We start from the raw sequence: 14,235 nt of genomic DNA, 5'->3' as shown, positions 1-14,235 counted from the left end.
AATGTGTGTTTCTTTTTACCCCCATGTTTATTTATGACGAAAATTAAACCCATAAGAACACAAAGGGCAGCTATTATTTTATCAGGGTCATTTTTCTAGATCCCTCTCCGATCTTGTACAGGCTCGATGCCAAAGTGTATTTTGGTGATCTGTGGTTCTGTTCTTCTGTCCTATTGACCTTATACAACAGAAATCACAGAAACAAGCTTTTAAAACTTAATTTTATTAACAGATTGGGCCTAGGCCCAGTCTGGAACCTATACAGTGTATGTGTTTATATTTGATGCATATAGTATTTGCTCCGCAATTATAGTTTCCCTCTGCTATAATTAATATTTTTACTTCTGGCTGTGGTGAAGTCAAGAGACTTCTGCTTTTGCCGTTGGTGTTAATGATTTATCATGCTCTAACCAGGTGAGAGTGGTTATAGCATCATAAATTATAAATAATTTATCTCTGTGATAGAATCACTAGACATACGGAAAATTTCTAATTATATATATAAATGGATACCTAATGAAAAGAAAGTGACTCAGACATTTTCTGAGCTAATCATTTTGTGAATGTATTTTAAATTGCAAAGTCAACCACCTGAAACCATAAGAAACCAAAGAACCTATTTAATTGCTGAAATGATTATGTATTTTACCACATATTTGCTCAGGTAAGCATTGCACATAAACCGCAAGAATGATGCCAGTTTGGTAGCTCTTTTCTCTGGCTCCTGGGTATTCCCAGCCCAGCTTCTGCAAGTCCCCTTTGTTACCTATGGAGAGACAGTATTGTGGTATGCTCATGCTCTGACTTTGGAACCTGGCTGCCTGGGTTTGAATCCCAGTTCTGCTTTCCCAGCTTGAGCACCTGCCCAACCTTTCTGCGCCCCTGTCTCCCTATCTGTAAAATGAGGATAGACGTTGTAGTTACTTCCTGGGGTTATCACATGCATTTAGGTAATGCACCGAGAAACGTGCCAGCCATATAACCATCGCTCAGTAACTGTTGGCTGCTGTTACGATCATCGCTAGCCAAGTTCCATGTGCTTGAGTCATGTGACTCTAGTCAGATATCATTTCCAGAACATGGATGGGTCCAGTCCTGATATTTTTGTGACCATTTGCTATTTGTTATGTAGATTCTGCTACTAAAAACAAAAATAGGAGCACCCCCTTGGGGCCAGGCACTACGTAAGCACTGTAGGGGATCCAGAGTCGTAGAAGACCTGATCCACCTCAAGCAGTTTATGGTCTAGTTGTAGACATGAGGTCTGCATAGGAGCAATGCAAGAACCAAATCCTAGGTTTAATAAACCAGAAAACATTTTAAAAGGGGGAGATTCAGAAAGAGATCCATTCATTTAAGGTCAATTGAATTTTGACGAAGATGTCAGTTGAATTCAATGAAGAAAAGTGGTCATTACAAATAATATTGCTGGAACAACTGGACATTCATATGAAAAAAAATTAACTTTTATGCCTCTCTGTGAAAGCAGATATTGACTTAAAGAATGTCCTAAGCATAAAACGTAACTTTATATTTCTAGAGGAAATCATGTATATTTGTAACAGTAGACATACAAATATTTCTCAGACCACACACTGAAGTCCTTACCTTATCTTTAAAAATAACAAATTGGACTTGATCAAAATTAAAAACTTGTACCTTTCAAAAGAGATCATTAGTAAAATGAAAAGGCAAGCCATATACTGGAAGAAATAAAAGAAAGAAAAACAAATAAATTTTAAGATAAAAGGACAAAAATAATAATAAAAAAACAATAACTTGAATAATCTCTTCACAAACACTGGACAAGGAACCAGTGAACGTGTGAATATATTCTCAACATCTTCAATCATGAGGGAAATATAAGTAAAACCACAGTGAAATACCGTGACATATTCATCCGAAAGGCTAAAATTAAAATAGAGCAAAACACGCAGAAAAACAAAAACACTGCAGAGAAGATGCAGGGAAAGTGGTGAACTTTCCAGTCTCCTACATTACTTGGGGGGTGGTGACATGGTACAGCCCCTTTGGAAAAAGGTGGTAATGTGATAAGTTATCAACCTAACGTAGGACCTAACAACCCATCCTACGTAGTTACTCAAAAGAAACAAAAGCACCTGTCATAGAGAGACTTTTATCTGAATATTTGTAGCACCTTTATTCATACCGGCCACAGACTGGAAACAACCCAAATGCCCATCCACTGAAAAAGGGATGAAAGAATGAGGTCCATAGGATGGAGTGCTGCTTAGCAGTGAGAGAGGGTGTACCAAATTGCACACACAACATTATGGTGAGTGACAGAAGCCAGAAACAAAAGAATAATTACTGTATAATTGCATTTATATGTCATTCTAGAAGAAGTAAAAATTTTAAATCTGTAATGGCAGAAAGCAGATGTAGTAACCTGGAGCCGAGGTAAGAAATGACTGCTAAGAGAGGACACTTTTTGTGACTTGTGGCAATGTTCCGTCTTGATTGTGGAGGTGGTTCCGACAGGTGTACGCATGGCCAAAATTCATCAAGGTGTGTCTTAACAATGGTGTGTTTCTGTATTTCATTTATGCCTTGGTGAAGTGTACTTAAAATATATATATATATATATATATATAAAAGAACTAAATCCTAGAGTAAGGCTACAATCTATGGTGTGGCACGAACAGCACATGCCCACGAGGCAGCAAAAACCTAGAGGTGGGGAAGTCTTGCTTATCTTTTGGGGACAACATACAACAAAGGAAGCAAAGGGTCACTTTCTGTGGATGGTGGAAAATAAGGAAGAGTATGCCGTTCCCAAATTTTTAAAGGCTCTATTATTCCAAGGTTTTTATTAAAAAGGTACTGTACTTGTTCTTTTTTTTTTTTAAGATTTTTTTTTTATTTTTATTTGAGAGCGAGAGAGAACGCACACACAAGCATGGGGGGAGCAGAGAGAGAGAGTCTTAAGCAGACTCCATGCTGAGTGAAGAGCCCTCCAGGGGCTTGATCCCACAACCCTGAGATCACAACCAGCAAGAGTCAGAGGCTGAACCGACTGAGCCATCCAGGAGCCCCTACTTGTTCTTTTGAAATAATGAGGGAACAGTGTACCAGCTTTGGTCATGTCTTGAATATTGCATTTCAGAAAAACATAAAATCGAGGGGTGCAGGGGCTTAGGTCTGTCACTAAACATGTTTCTGAGCTCTTGGAACAGAATTTAGTCCCAGACCTGGGTGAGCAGCAGGAGGGGGTGTGGGGTAAACTGAGGCAGGCCTGTCTGGGAGGAGGGGGCAGACCATGGAATGGGCAGGCAGAGGAAAAGGCCAGAAATAAAACAGAGGCTATGGATGTTAGGGTTGAGGTTCAGTCTTCAAAGTGAATAAAAATGCTGAAGTGTTTATAGAAAAATGACACCGGTTGAGGTTTCCTTTGAGAAGTGGTCCTATTTTTCATTCCACTTCCGTTCCTAGCTTCCTCATTAGATACAGTGGCTGCTCAGATGATGATGAAGAAAGATTTATCTCACAATAAAAACAGTTATCTATATCCTTTAGACTTTCTGGATCTACGAAAGTTTCCTTTTCCACCCAGCGAAGGGAGAATTTGGAGTAGTGTCTTTGCATTAACAGTATGCAAGACTCTTAACTATAGGGAACAAACTGAGGGTTGCTAGAGGAGAGGTGGGTGGGGGGATGGGCTAAATGGGTGATGGGCATTGAGGAGGGCACTTGATGTAACGGGTGTTGCGTGCAACTCACGAATCACTGATGAATCACTAAATTCTACCCCTGAAACTAATAATACACTATATGTTAACTAAATTGAATTTGAAAAAAAAAACCCAATATGCTGTCTGAGATTAACAATGAAAAAGCCTTTTCAGAGATACCCAGAATGCAAAATTGGTACTTTTCCCTTTTTTTCCCCGAAAGAGTTAAAGCAATTTCTAGAGGCTTGTATGTATTAGGCTAAAAAGAAATGTCCATAAATATTCCATTTAGGCTCAAATTGTTTTTTAGAGGAGTCTAATATTTTTACTTCAGTCATGAAATGTCACTAGCATTGGACCAATTTTATCCGCATTTCAGCATTGATATATTCATGCCCACCATTTTTATTTTAATGTTTTATAACACCTGGCCCCAATATTAGAGCTAGCCATTTAAAATGAAAATTAGACTTGGCTGTTACTGCATCCTGTGACATCAGAGTTTCAGTTCTGTTATATACCAGGTGATAAGAAAAAATTTTCGTTGCGCTCACTCTTCCAGTCCTGTGATGAGATGCACAGGTTAGTAGAATGTGTGAAACCCCAATGTGCATCAAGATGATTTGGGTTTTTTTTTTTCTGTATTTTTTGTTTCTTTGTTTTGGTCTTAATCATGTCTCAGTAACTGCTGCCCTTCCTCAGCTCACAGGCAATGCTGGGCTATTGGTCTTGATGTCAGTAGGGCTCTAACATAGGGTCTGGCTCAGGGCGGGGCTCCTCACGCTCGCCTGGGGATCACCGCTGTTGAATGTGTATATTTGGATTGAGTCGGAGTGTGGCAGATCACAGGACGGCAGAGCAGACATCTACGCTTACCAAATATGACACATGAGGTCAGCTTTAATCAGAGATCATTTGCACATACAATCCTACAGGGAGGCCAGTCATTATTGAAGGGGAAAGTAGTTCAGGAGATCTATGATGTCATGATTTATTGCTACCAGCTGTGTGAGTGTAGCGCGTACCAGCTAACTTCTGCGAATGAGGTGGCCTATTCTTTCCTGAAGAACAAATTCCCTTCTTCATTTGCCTCCTTGAGGACGATTATTCCTGCGCCCCCCGTTTTAATTCTGTCATTTCCTCTGCCTCTTCCTGTCTCTGATTTTGATCTATTCATGCCCTCTCCTTACCCCTCAGTAAAATTAAATCAACAGTTATATTCCTCCTTAACTTTAAATACTTAACTCTCTGCCCATGTTTATCCAAAGATATTTCTTCTCCCCACCCCCCATACGTCTGAATATTCTCAACAGAAAGTTGCCCAGAGAAATAAATTTGTAACAGTTAGTCATTTACAGAAGGGATTCTCTGCTATGAGAGGGAGGCGTAACACCCACCTCGATGGTCCCCCCAAATTCCAATTTTTTAGTTGTATTGGAAAATACAATAATTCAGGCAGGCATAGGAACATTCATAATAAATCATAGAGTTATGAATAAATCTTGGTTGTCAAAAGCAAATGTGTAGCCGTTCCAAAGCGTCTGCCATTAGAATTCAGCAAGGCAGCTGTCAGCTGTTTTCTTGTAATTAAACAGCCAATGAACAGCTAATTAAGACATATGTGTATACAGAAGTGGAAGTGGGTATGTTAATGAACTGTAGGAATCAATTCATTAAGTGAAAATTGTCAAAAGACCAAACATCAGATCAGCATTTCAGCCTCTGGCTTACTGAGTAGGAACCCCAAACAGGAGGGGAGCCCCCTCAGAGCAGGACCCTCGGAGCACCTTCCCAGCCACACCCATAGTTCTCCGTCCAGCCAGCCCACACTTTGGGGCAAAATTATTAATAACTCCGATAGGAAACGCCGTGTATATTTCAAAGCTTTTTATTGAGTGCATCCAGCAAATGAAACTGTTTTCCTACCCGTATATAAACGTGGTATTTGACACCCTATGAAATGTCACCTCCCTCTCCTGCGTCTAAACTATCATATGGAACTTTGACTACAGAACTGAAAAGTGGGGCTTTGGGGCTTGTTTGTTTGGTTTTGTTGTTTATCTTGTTCCGTTCGATCTGCCCTACGTGTTTGTCTCGATGCTTTTTTGGTACTGTATTAAGAAGTCTATGGCATTTGGAATAAGATGCGTGTAGGGTTCAGCAGTTCAAATCCTGACTCCTCCCCTTACCTGCTGTCTGACTTCGAACACATGGCTTAACCTCTCTGCACCTGAATTTTCTCATTGTAAAACAGATCTAGAAATACTTACTTTGCAAGGTTGATGTGAATTGCAGATCAGTAATGTTTGCCAAGTGTCCTACACGGTGCCTAGTATTGAGTATATGTTCAGCATATGATTGTCACCATGGTTTTTAATTAGTACGGTCACTTTTCCCTCTGGTCATTCATTCAGCAAGTATTTGTTGATTTCTCTAAGTACTGGGTTAGCTCCTGGAAACAAAGAAACAAAGCAATCAGTGAGGGAGACCTGGCTATCAAGGTGTACATGGGAGGGGCAAAGTCAGAGAAAGTGGTTATCTCTCTGAATCCTGAAGAGAAGGGGAGAGCTTCTGCAAGTGGGGGTGGAGTGGGGGAATTGGGGGATTGCCCTTGGAGGAACTGTGAACACAGCAGTTGAGGCTTGGCCAGAGTGTGACTTTGAAAAGAGGACTGAATGTAGGAGAGAGTTGCCTGGACGGGTGGTTGTAGCCTGACCATCAGTAGGGAGCCATTGAAGGCTAAGAAGCAGGGAAGAGACCCGATCAGGTTGATGTTTGAGAAAAGGTCTCCAGTAAGTGTGTGAAAATGAATTGGAGGGAATGTGAATGGATGCAGGGAGACCTATTGGGAGGCTGTATAATAACCAATTTGGGAGATGTTAGGTATATACACTTGAGAAAATTGCAGTAAAGATGGAGAACAGTAGAAGGATTTGAGAAATAGGAAGATGGCAAGAAATAGCCTAATATGGTGACCGCGTGGGTGCAGGAGGGGAGGAGGTAGGGATGAAGTGAAGCCTATCGCTCTGCCTTGAGTAATTGGGATGAAGTTGGTCCCTTGACTGAGCAAGCAGACACTGGAGGAGAGGAGGCCAGGAAACGGGCAGTGGGCTGGGATATGTTCTGTTCTGGAATGAAGATAAAACCATTCAGTTGAAGGGACTGAAGAATGTGTGTGTCTGTGGGGCAGAGCAAGGGATGATAGAACTATAGAAAGCCAAAGCACAACTTCGGGTAGAGGCCCATCCAATGAATCCAGGGATTCATTCAGACAGCCTGATGGGAACCTGGCTTGGTCCAGTCACGTGCTGGTCAGTTTTTAACTGAGTTTGGAAAACAGTGTCTATCTGTCTGTACATAACTTCAACGTATATGTCACTGATGTAATGTCACACAATTCACGAACAGTGAAATCTGCAATATTCTGTTCTCTAAACTTCATATAGACCAATGATGCTCGCCAGGGGCTCTCAGTAATTTTTGCTGAACTCCTACATCCGTACCTGTGTTTGCAGTTGATGAAGGACTGCGGTGCCAATATGAATGTTGATATTTTCATTTACATTAATGAATAAGAGGAAAGTGAAATAATGAGGATGTGTTTTGGAACTTAGTCATTCACCAGTGATGACATGAGCAACCTCCTTACTGAATCAGATAATAGTTTTTAAATACTGGAAGAATATTTCCTCAAATTTGTTGTGCTCTTCACAGTGTGATGGCTACAGACATTGTATACTTTTACCTTTAACCCACATTAGTGCTTTCTTTATCACTTTTTAAATCTAGACAATAAGCAGCACAATTAAATCAAGCCCCAATTTGTAGCTTTTGCCAGTTTCTGTGGCATAAACACTTCCAGCACGTGGTCAATTTCAGGCCTCCCAACGTGACCTCTCAGTGAATGCAGAGCAGGGAAGACATAGCACACCGTTACGTAGTGTCCTCACGGTCCAGATATAATTGATGTAAATATCTTCAGGAACATGAGAATAGCAAAGTAATAAAATAATAATAAGTTAATTTTAAATAATGGTTATATTTATGATTGGTTCACAAAACTCCTGAAATTTTAACACTCAGCTCTTGCGGTCTGGAATGAGTCTTTTCCCATACGCCATGGCCTCAGTCCCAGTCATGGGGAACTCCAAACTAGTAGGAATGAGGAACAATTTCATAAAGTCAAAAGTTAGGCATTAGAAGTTTCCAGACGATGGAAGGCAGAAATTAGAAATAAAACTCTATGAAAGGCACTTTGCAAGGCTAAGGGAGTAAACATTGGAGAGTTCTCTTTGAGTTTATGGAAGTCGATACAGACGGTGTGTATGAGGAAGTCAGGACTGTGTGATGTCACTTCCCTTAGCCCAACACTTCAGGAAAGACACTTAAGTGAGAGGGGACTGTACTTAAAATTAGGATACTGGACTTTGAGTGTCAGCACTAATACTTACCAGGCATGAGACAACCTTAAGTCACTAACCATTCTGAGCTTCCTTTTTGTTATCTACGAAATAGGAATACTAGAGCAGGTCTGTGGTTCCTAACATGGGGAAGGCAGTGGAATCTTCAGGAAGCTTTGTTAAAATATTTATCATATAAATTGATACCTTTTTTTTTTTTTTTTTGGCCTGCAAAAATGGCACCTTCATATTGTTCAAACTCTTATATATGTTCAGTACTATATCCCCAAAGGTTCTGGTTCAATAGATTTCAGGTGTATTTTTTTTAAAGCCTCATGGGTGATTCTGATGCACCATCTGTTTGAGAACTACTGAACCTGATAATCTCTCAACTTCTTCAGTTCTAAAGGCCTTTTTCTGTTATTCTAATGAGGTATTTGCAGTAACTGCATGGTGGTATGCTGCCACTAGGTGGTGATAGTGTGCCACAGTCACATCAAGTTCTGCTCCCCTGGAATTCATCATGGTGGCTCTCTGCCCAAGCCCACCAAGTTCACAAGGGCGTATCTCCATGTATTTAGACATCCATAAAAAGTGAACTTTTAAGAAAGCCAAAGAAGTAATTCATTAGGTCATCTTTTGGCAATAAAACTCCAAAACTGTGAACTTAATATCTTTTCTAGCTAACTCATAGCTTCCGCGGTTTCTCTCTTCTTCTTACATACCTCTTCAGTTCCACCCAAAACGCCATGCACTGGCTTGTGCTGCCCCTGCTCTCTGTGTGGCCTCAAACTCCCCAAGCCCTAGAACTTGTGTCTCAGCTCACTCATTTCTCCCTGGGACCCTTTCCAGTGTTGCTCCCCAGTCAGTAGAGACCCTGCTTCTACATTTATGAGTATATTTCTACCTTTAGGTGGGAAGACACCTACCATATTTTCTACCTTTCTTCCTCCTCCTTCTTGCTCTTCTAATCCTCCTCCTTTTATGTGTTCATTAGCTTTAAATATTTTAGTTTAACTTCCCAAATCCTGAAGCCCCTGAGAAATCCCCAGGAATGCTGAAATGAAGAGAAAGAACAAAAGAAAGAATGAAAGAAAGAACGAAAGAAAGAAAAAAAAAAAAGGAAGAGAGAGAGAAAGGAAGGATGGGAGAGAGAAAAAAGGAAGACCAAGCCCTCATTCTGTCCGAAATATAAAGTTCAGGGTTTATCTGAGTCACACAGGCTTACCCTCTCTCTCCCTTCATAGCTCTCACCTTATAACCCCACTTGACCCATCCCACATGGTATGTGGTAGCTCTCCTTCTGGGCATGACTCTGTTGCCTCAGTCCAAAAGCAGGATCTCTTCTCTGGCTCTTCGCCACTCCCAGAGCTTTCAGCAGGCACTTGCTCAACTGACTCAGTGTAGAATAAATGGTGTTGTGAAGAGCAAGGTGTGTCTATTTTCGCTCCTGCTTTCCCCAAACCCTTCAAAGCTGAGCCATCTAAAGAAGTATAGTTCTTTTTCAAGTTGATAGCTTGGAAGCCAGACATTAGTTCCAGCCTCAGTGCTCAAAGCACATGTGGAATGCTTCATGGATTTGCCTTGCAATTTATGGCGTAATTACTCAGATACCTTTCATGACAGAGGTCTTGAGTTTCGCAGTGTCCTTGACGTAAGTTTGTTGTTGTTGTTTTTGTTGTTGTTGCTACTGTTTTATTTGTTTTCCAAATCTCTCCCAATAAATTAGAAATAAGTAACGTGAATAAAAGGAGACCTAATGCTCTGGTCAGAAATGAGGGAAAACAGTGAGATCATGAGACTGGTTTTTTCATGTGACTCCAAGCCCCATCAGGAGGTGGCTTTAGGAAAAAAATCTGCAAAATGCCTGGGCAGTGGCCTTTAGTCCTGCTAACAGGGCTGACCTGAAGGAAAACAGCAATTTCGGAGTAGATGAGTCTTGCTACTTTATTCATACCTGTCTCTTTGCCCGATTTAATGGCTGTCCTCTATGAGAACAACCAAGTGGGGGTCCTTCTGACACGCAAGGGCAGCAGAAAAAAAGGATCAAAGTGTGCGTTCTGGAATTAAGCCGCATGAATTCATACCCTGCCTTTACCCGGTGCTAGAGGTCCCGAAAACCAAGGAAACGGTGGTGCCTTCCTCATGCTGCCCTCGTCGGAATCACAGGACGTCATCCACAGAAAGCACAGGGTACCTGGCACCATAATAAGCACTGTTGTAACGATACTTGGGATTGGTTTTAGTCGGGTAGGTAAGACACAGACGCAAACACAAAGGAAGAAGGCTTTATACTCACAGGTCCCTGGAAGCAGGGGAGGCCACAGTGGGAAGCAGCAAGGTCAGTCAGAGGGAGAGGGAGAAAGGGGAAATATGCACAAGAGCCTTTGTTGTGATTTCCCTTAAGAGGGAATGGGCAAGGCAAGATAAGCAGGTTTCAGCTTGGCTAGTTTTCACCAGCTCTGGCGTCTAGGCAGCCCTCGTCGTCTGGTACCTGGTCCCGGGATAAAATGGGCAGGGCAATAGTGGCCCAGAGTGTGAGAGCCTCAGAGAGGAGGTGGTTGGGTAGATGGGCTCTGGATTGGTTGGTTTGCCTATGAAAAGTGTGCCCCGGGGCAAGCTGTTTGCGATCTCCAGGAATTAGCTAGCGCTGGGAAATGTAATCTCTCCTGAGTCACAAGACCCCAAGACATCAAAGCATCAAAAATATAAATAAAAATATGTGATTAATACAAGCACTAATTAAAATTTCTCTATCATCATCATCATCATTATGCTTTCACAGCATTCCCTGGTAGTAGAGCAAACTGATGGTTTTATATGGCTTCTATGCCAGCGTTCTGGAACTTATTAGTGATGGTTGTTCTTAATTGGAGTTTAATAAGTGGAAACTAAAAAGTAACATCTTTTTTGTTAATGACCCAGCCATTATTCAAGAGCTGTATCTAGTTCTGGATTTCATATTTTGGAAAGAAGTGGAGAAACCAGAGAGGATTCTGAGAAGAAATTCTTAAGGGGGGGGGGGCGGAGAACCTAGGAGGAAAGGTGACAGATGCTGAGATTTGGTCTACAGGTGAGGGATTGGGAGATAGCCTGGCGGTCCGTGAGTACTGCTTCCATTCAGAGAAGAAGAGATCACTCGGACATTCTCCATATTTGATGACCATAGAACAAAATGGAGCGGGTTCATTGTGAAGCAAGCAAAATTTCAGCCTCCGCTAAAGGCAAGGCAAGTAATTCCTGATCCCAGGCACCTGTAGTGATAGCAAACACGGAGGCTCTGAAGAACGGTCGAGTCTCAAGAAATAGACACCTTTCAGCTTTGACAGAGATTCTGTATCTCAGACAAATACCTAGACCGGTACCTCTTAGTATCTCTTTCTAGGGATTAGCTGTCTCTGTCACCATTTTTATTTTCTCAAATTCTCTTCATTAAGCTCCAAAGAAAGCTTTACTTCTTCTCACTTGCTTTTCATAGAGGAAAAAAACACACCAAACAAACAAAAAACCCCACAGCTTTAGGTATTTTGAGAGAAGTGAGATTCAAAGCACATCAGACAGACGGTCTGAGACCCCGGGTCCCCAGCCCCGCCCATGCTGAGGCCAGTGAGTAGTTCGGCAGACAGCCAAGAGTGGGTGATAGGTCAGTGCCCTGCCCCCTCCCATTCTAGGCTGGCTTCCAGAACAAAAAGGTGGGAACTGAGGTCTTATCCGTCATGGCCATTGACTTAACCCGCGGTCACCAGCCCTTCACAAAAGAAAGCAGATTTACTAGATTGCTCTTCCCCACGTAGTTCCCGTATCTTTCTACCTACATACTGTAGAAAAATCAGAAAGCACGGATAAGCGGAAAGATGTTTATTTTTATCACCTTTTTATGTTAATAATTGCATTTCTGAAATACCATTTTTACTGGTTTCCAAAGATATGGATATCCAGTATGACTCTCACAACTCACTCATGTGGGACCTTGAGCATCTTTCTAAATTATTTTTATATTTTGGCCTGTGCTTATGATGAGCATCCTTGTACATAAGTCTTTATACCATTCCTAATATTCCTTTAAAATATATTCCCTAAAGGATAATCGTTGATGCAATAAATAGACATATTTTTAAGGATTTTGATACAACTGCCAAGTTGACCTCCGGAAAAATCTCTTGGTGAGAAAGTACCTTTGTCAGTGTGCCCGCTACTCTGTGAGTTCTTCAGGATTTTACTTCTCCCCTCGCCAGTGGTGTCCCCTTTGTTGAGGTCATGTATCTTTACCCTTAAGGAGTTGAAGATAATAATGCTCTTTTGTACCCTTGATGGCTCTACGTCATGGAAAGGATTCTGGTTACCTTCCTTTTCTTCAGGACCTCCCTAGCTTGCAAAACCACTAAGAAATAAGTCAACAATAAAAAGACAACCAACATCCCCATATGTTTAGAAATTAAGAAATGTGCTTCTAGGGGCACCTGGGTGGCACAGCGGTTAAGCGTCTGCCTTCGGCTCAGGGCGTGATCCCGGCGTTCTGGGATCGAGCCCCACATCAGGCTCCTCCGCTATGAGCCTGCTTCTTCCTCTCCCACTCCCCCTGCCTGTGTTCTCTCTCTCGCTGGCTGTCTCTATCTCTGTCGAATAAATAAATAAAATCTTTAAAAAAAAAAAGAAATGTACTTCTAAATAATCTATTGAAGAAGAATCTATTGAAAATTAGAGCATGTTTTCAAATGAATGGTAATGCTAACACTACATAGCAAAACTTATTCTAAAAGATAACCCAAAGAAAAATGTGTAGCTTTAGGAAAAGAATGAACACTGAAAATTAATGACATAGTAAGGATCCAGCTCAAGAAGTCAGCAAGAGTGAATGAATGAATGAATGAATGAATGAATGAATGAGTGAATGAATAAATGAAATCCTTGAGGTCATTAGCTCCTTAGGCATCTTTGCATACACCTCTCATTTCCAAAACAGTGCTTAACAAGTAAGTGGAGGGGCGCCTGGATGGCCCAGTCAGTTAGGCATCAGACTCTTGGTTTCAGCTCAGGTCATGATCTCATGGGTGCTGGGATTGAGCCCTGCATCAGACTCCATGCTCAGCGGGGAGTTTGCTTGAGATTCTCTCCCCCACACACACTCTGGCCCTCTTACTTGTGCTCACTTACTCTGTGTCTCAAATAAATAAATAAATCTTAATTAAAAAAAAAAGTAAATGGAACTTGATGAACATCGGATTGGATTTGTTAAATAAAGGCCATGACTCTGAACTCCTGATATTTCCAAACTCTCAAGGATTGAGGAGTGTTCTCATTCTGATTTATCTGCCAAGATAATCCATCCAGGTGTCATTTAAGTTCTTGGGGCAGGAGATTCTGTCTTAGGGAATGCAAGATGCCTGGAGTGTGGTAGGGGTCCGTGGGCTAAGAGAGAGAACCCAGGACAGCAGGACTGCATCCACCATGAGTTACACTGAGGCGGCATTCTCCTTATCTCTGGACATCCCAGAGAAATGTTTTGTTTATTCCACTAAAAATATTTTGGAGGTAAAGGTTAACGATAAGTGCCTTTGTACCGACCCATCAAGCACACCGTTTAGTCATCAGAAGTCAAGAGGGCCTCATCACGTAGGCAGCCATCTGTTGGAGTTAAAGTTTCGCGTGTGTAAGGGACAGAGGATTAGGCTCTAGGGATCAGTTTTACCCAAGAAAAAACAGTGACTTTAATGTCATTAATGGTCTCCTGGATGATCTGCTATAACTTTAATTCTCCATTAAACATTAATGCTACTCAGTGCTTAGTATACGGCCTTTCGTAACATACGGCTCAAACTGACACTAACCTGTTCTATATTTTATAACTGAATCACAGGGCTTTTTCAGGAGAAGTCAGCAAAGCAATGCCACCTACTCCTGTCCTCGTCAGAAGAACTGTTTGATTGATCGAACCAGTAGAAACCGCTGCCAACACTGTCGATTACAGAAATGCCTTGCCGTAGGGATGTCTCGAGATGGTGAGCACTCATAGCTTGAGTTGTATGGTAGCGTCGGCTTGTGCAAGGGCCTTCTGAGCCCTGGACCCAGCTCTGCCCCTCCCCCACTCCACCCGCCCTCCTCTGGAGGCCTTCTGGGTTCCACCAGCAGTTACTTTCTCCTCA

General features: G+C 41.8%; 1 protein-coding gene across 5 annotated transcripts in view; it reads left to right on the top strand.

Moving 5' to 3' along the window:
- Window positions 1-14,235, top strand: part of RORA (RAR related orphan receptor A) — a 1,262,587-nt gene that overhangs the window by 1,225,944 nt on the left and 22,408 nt on the right. For all 5 annotated transcript variants that reach the window (XM_045814466.2, XM_087859286.1, XM_087859285.1 and 2 more), the window contains one exon: window positions 13,950-14,091. In XM_045814466.2, the coding sequence (XP_045670422.1) occupies window positions 13,950-14,091 (142 nt within the window). The remainder of the gene's footprint in view (window positions 1-13,949; window positions 14,092-14,235) is intronic.

This window comes from Ursus americanus, chromosome 36, assembly GCF_024610735.1.
Source record: "Ursus americanus isolate L20-20 chromosome 36, mUrsAme1.1.p, whole genome shotgun sequence".
Classification (NCBI taxonomy): Eukaryota; Metazoa; Chordata; class Mammalia; order Carnivora; family Ursidae; genus Ursus; species Ursus americanus.
Note: the sequence above shows the minus strand (reverse complement) of the source record. Positions and strands in the feature narration are given on the sequence as shown.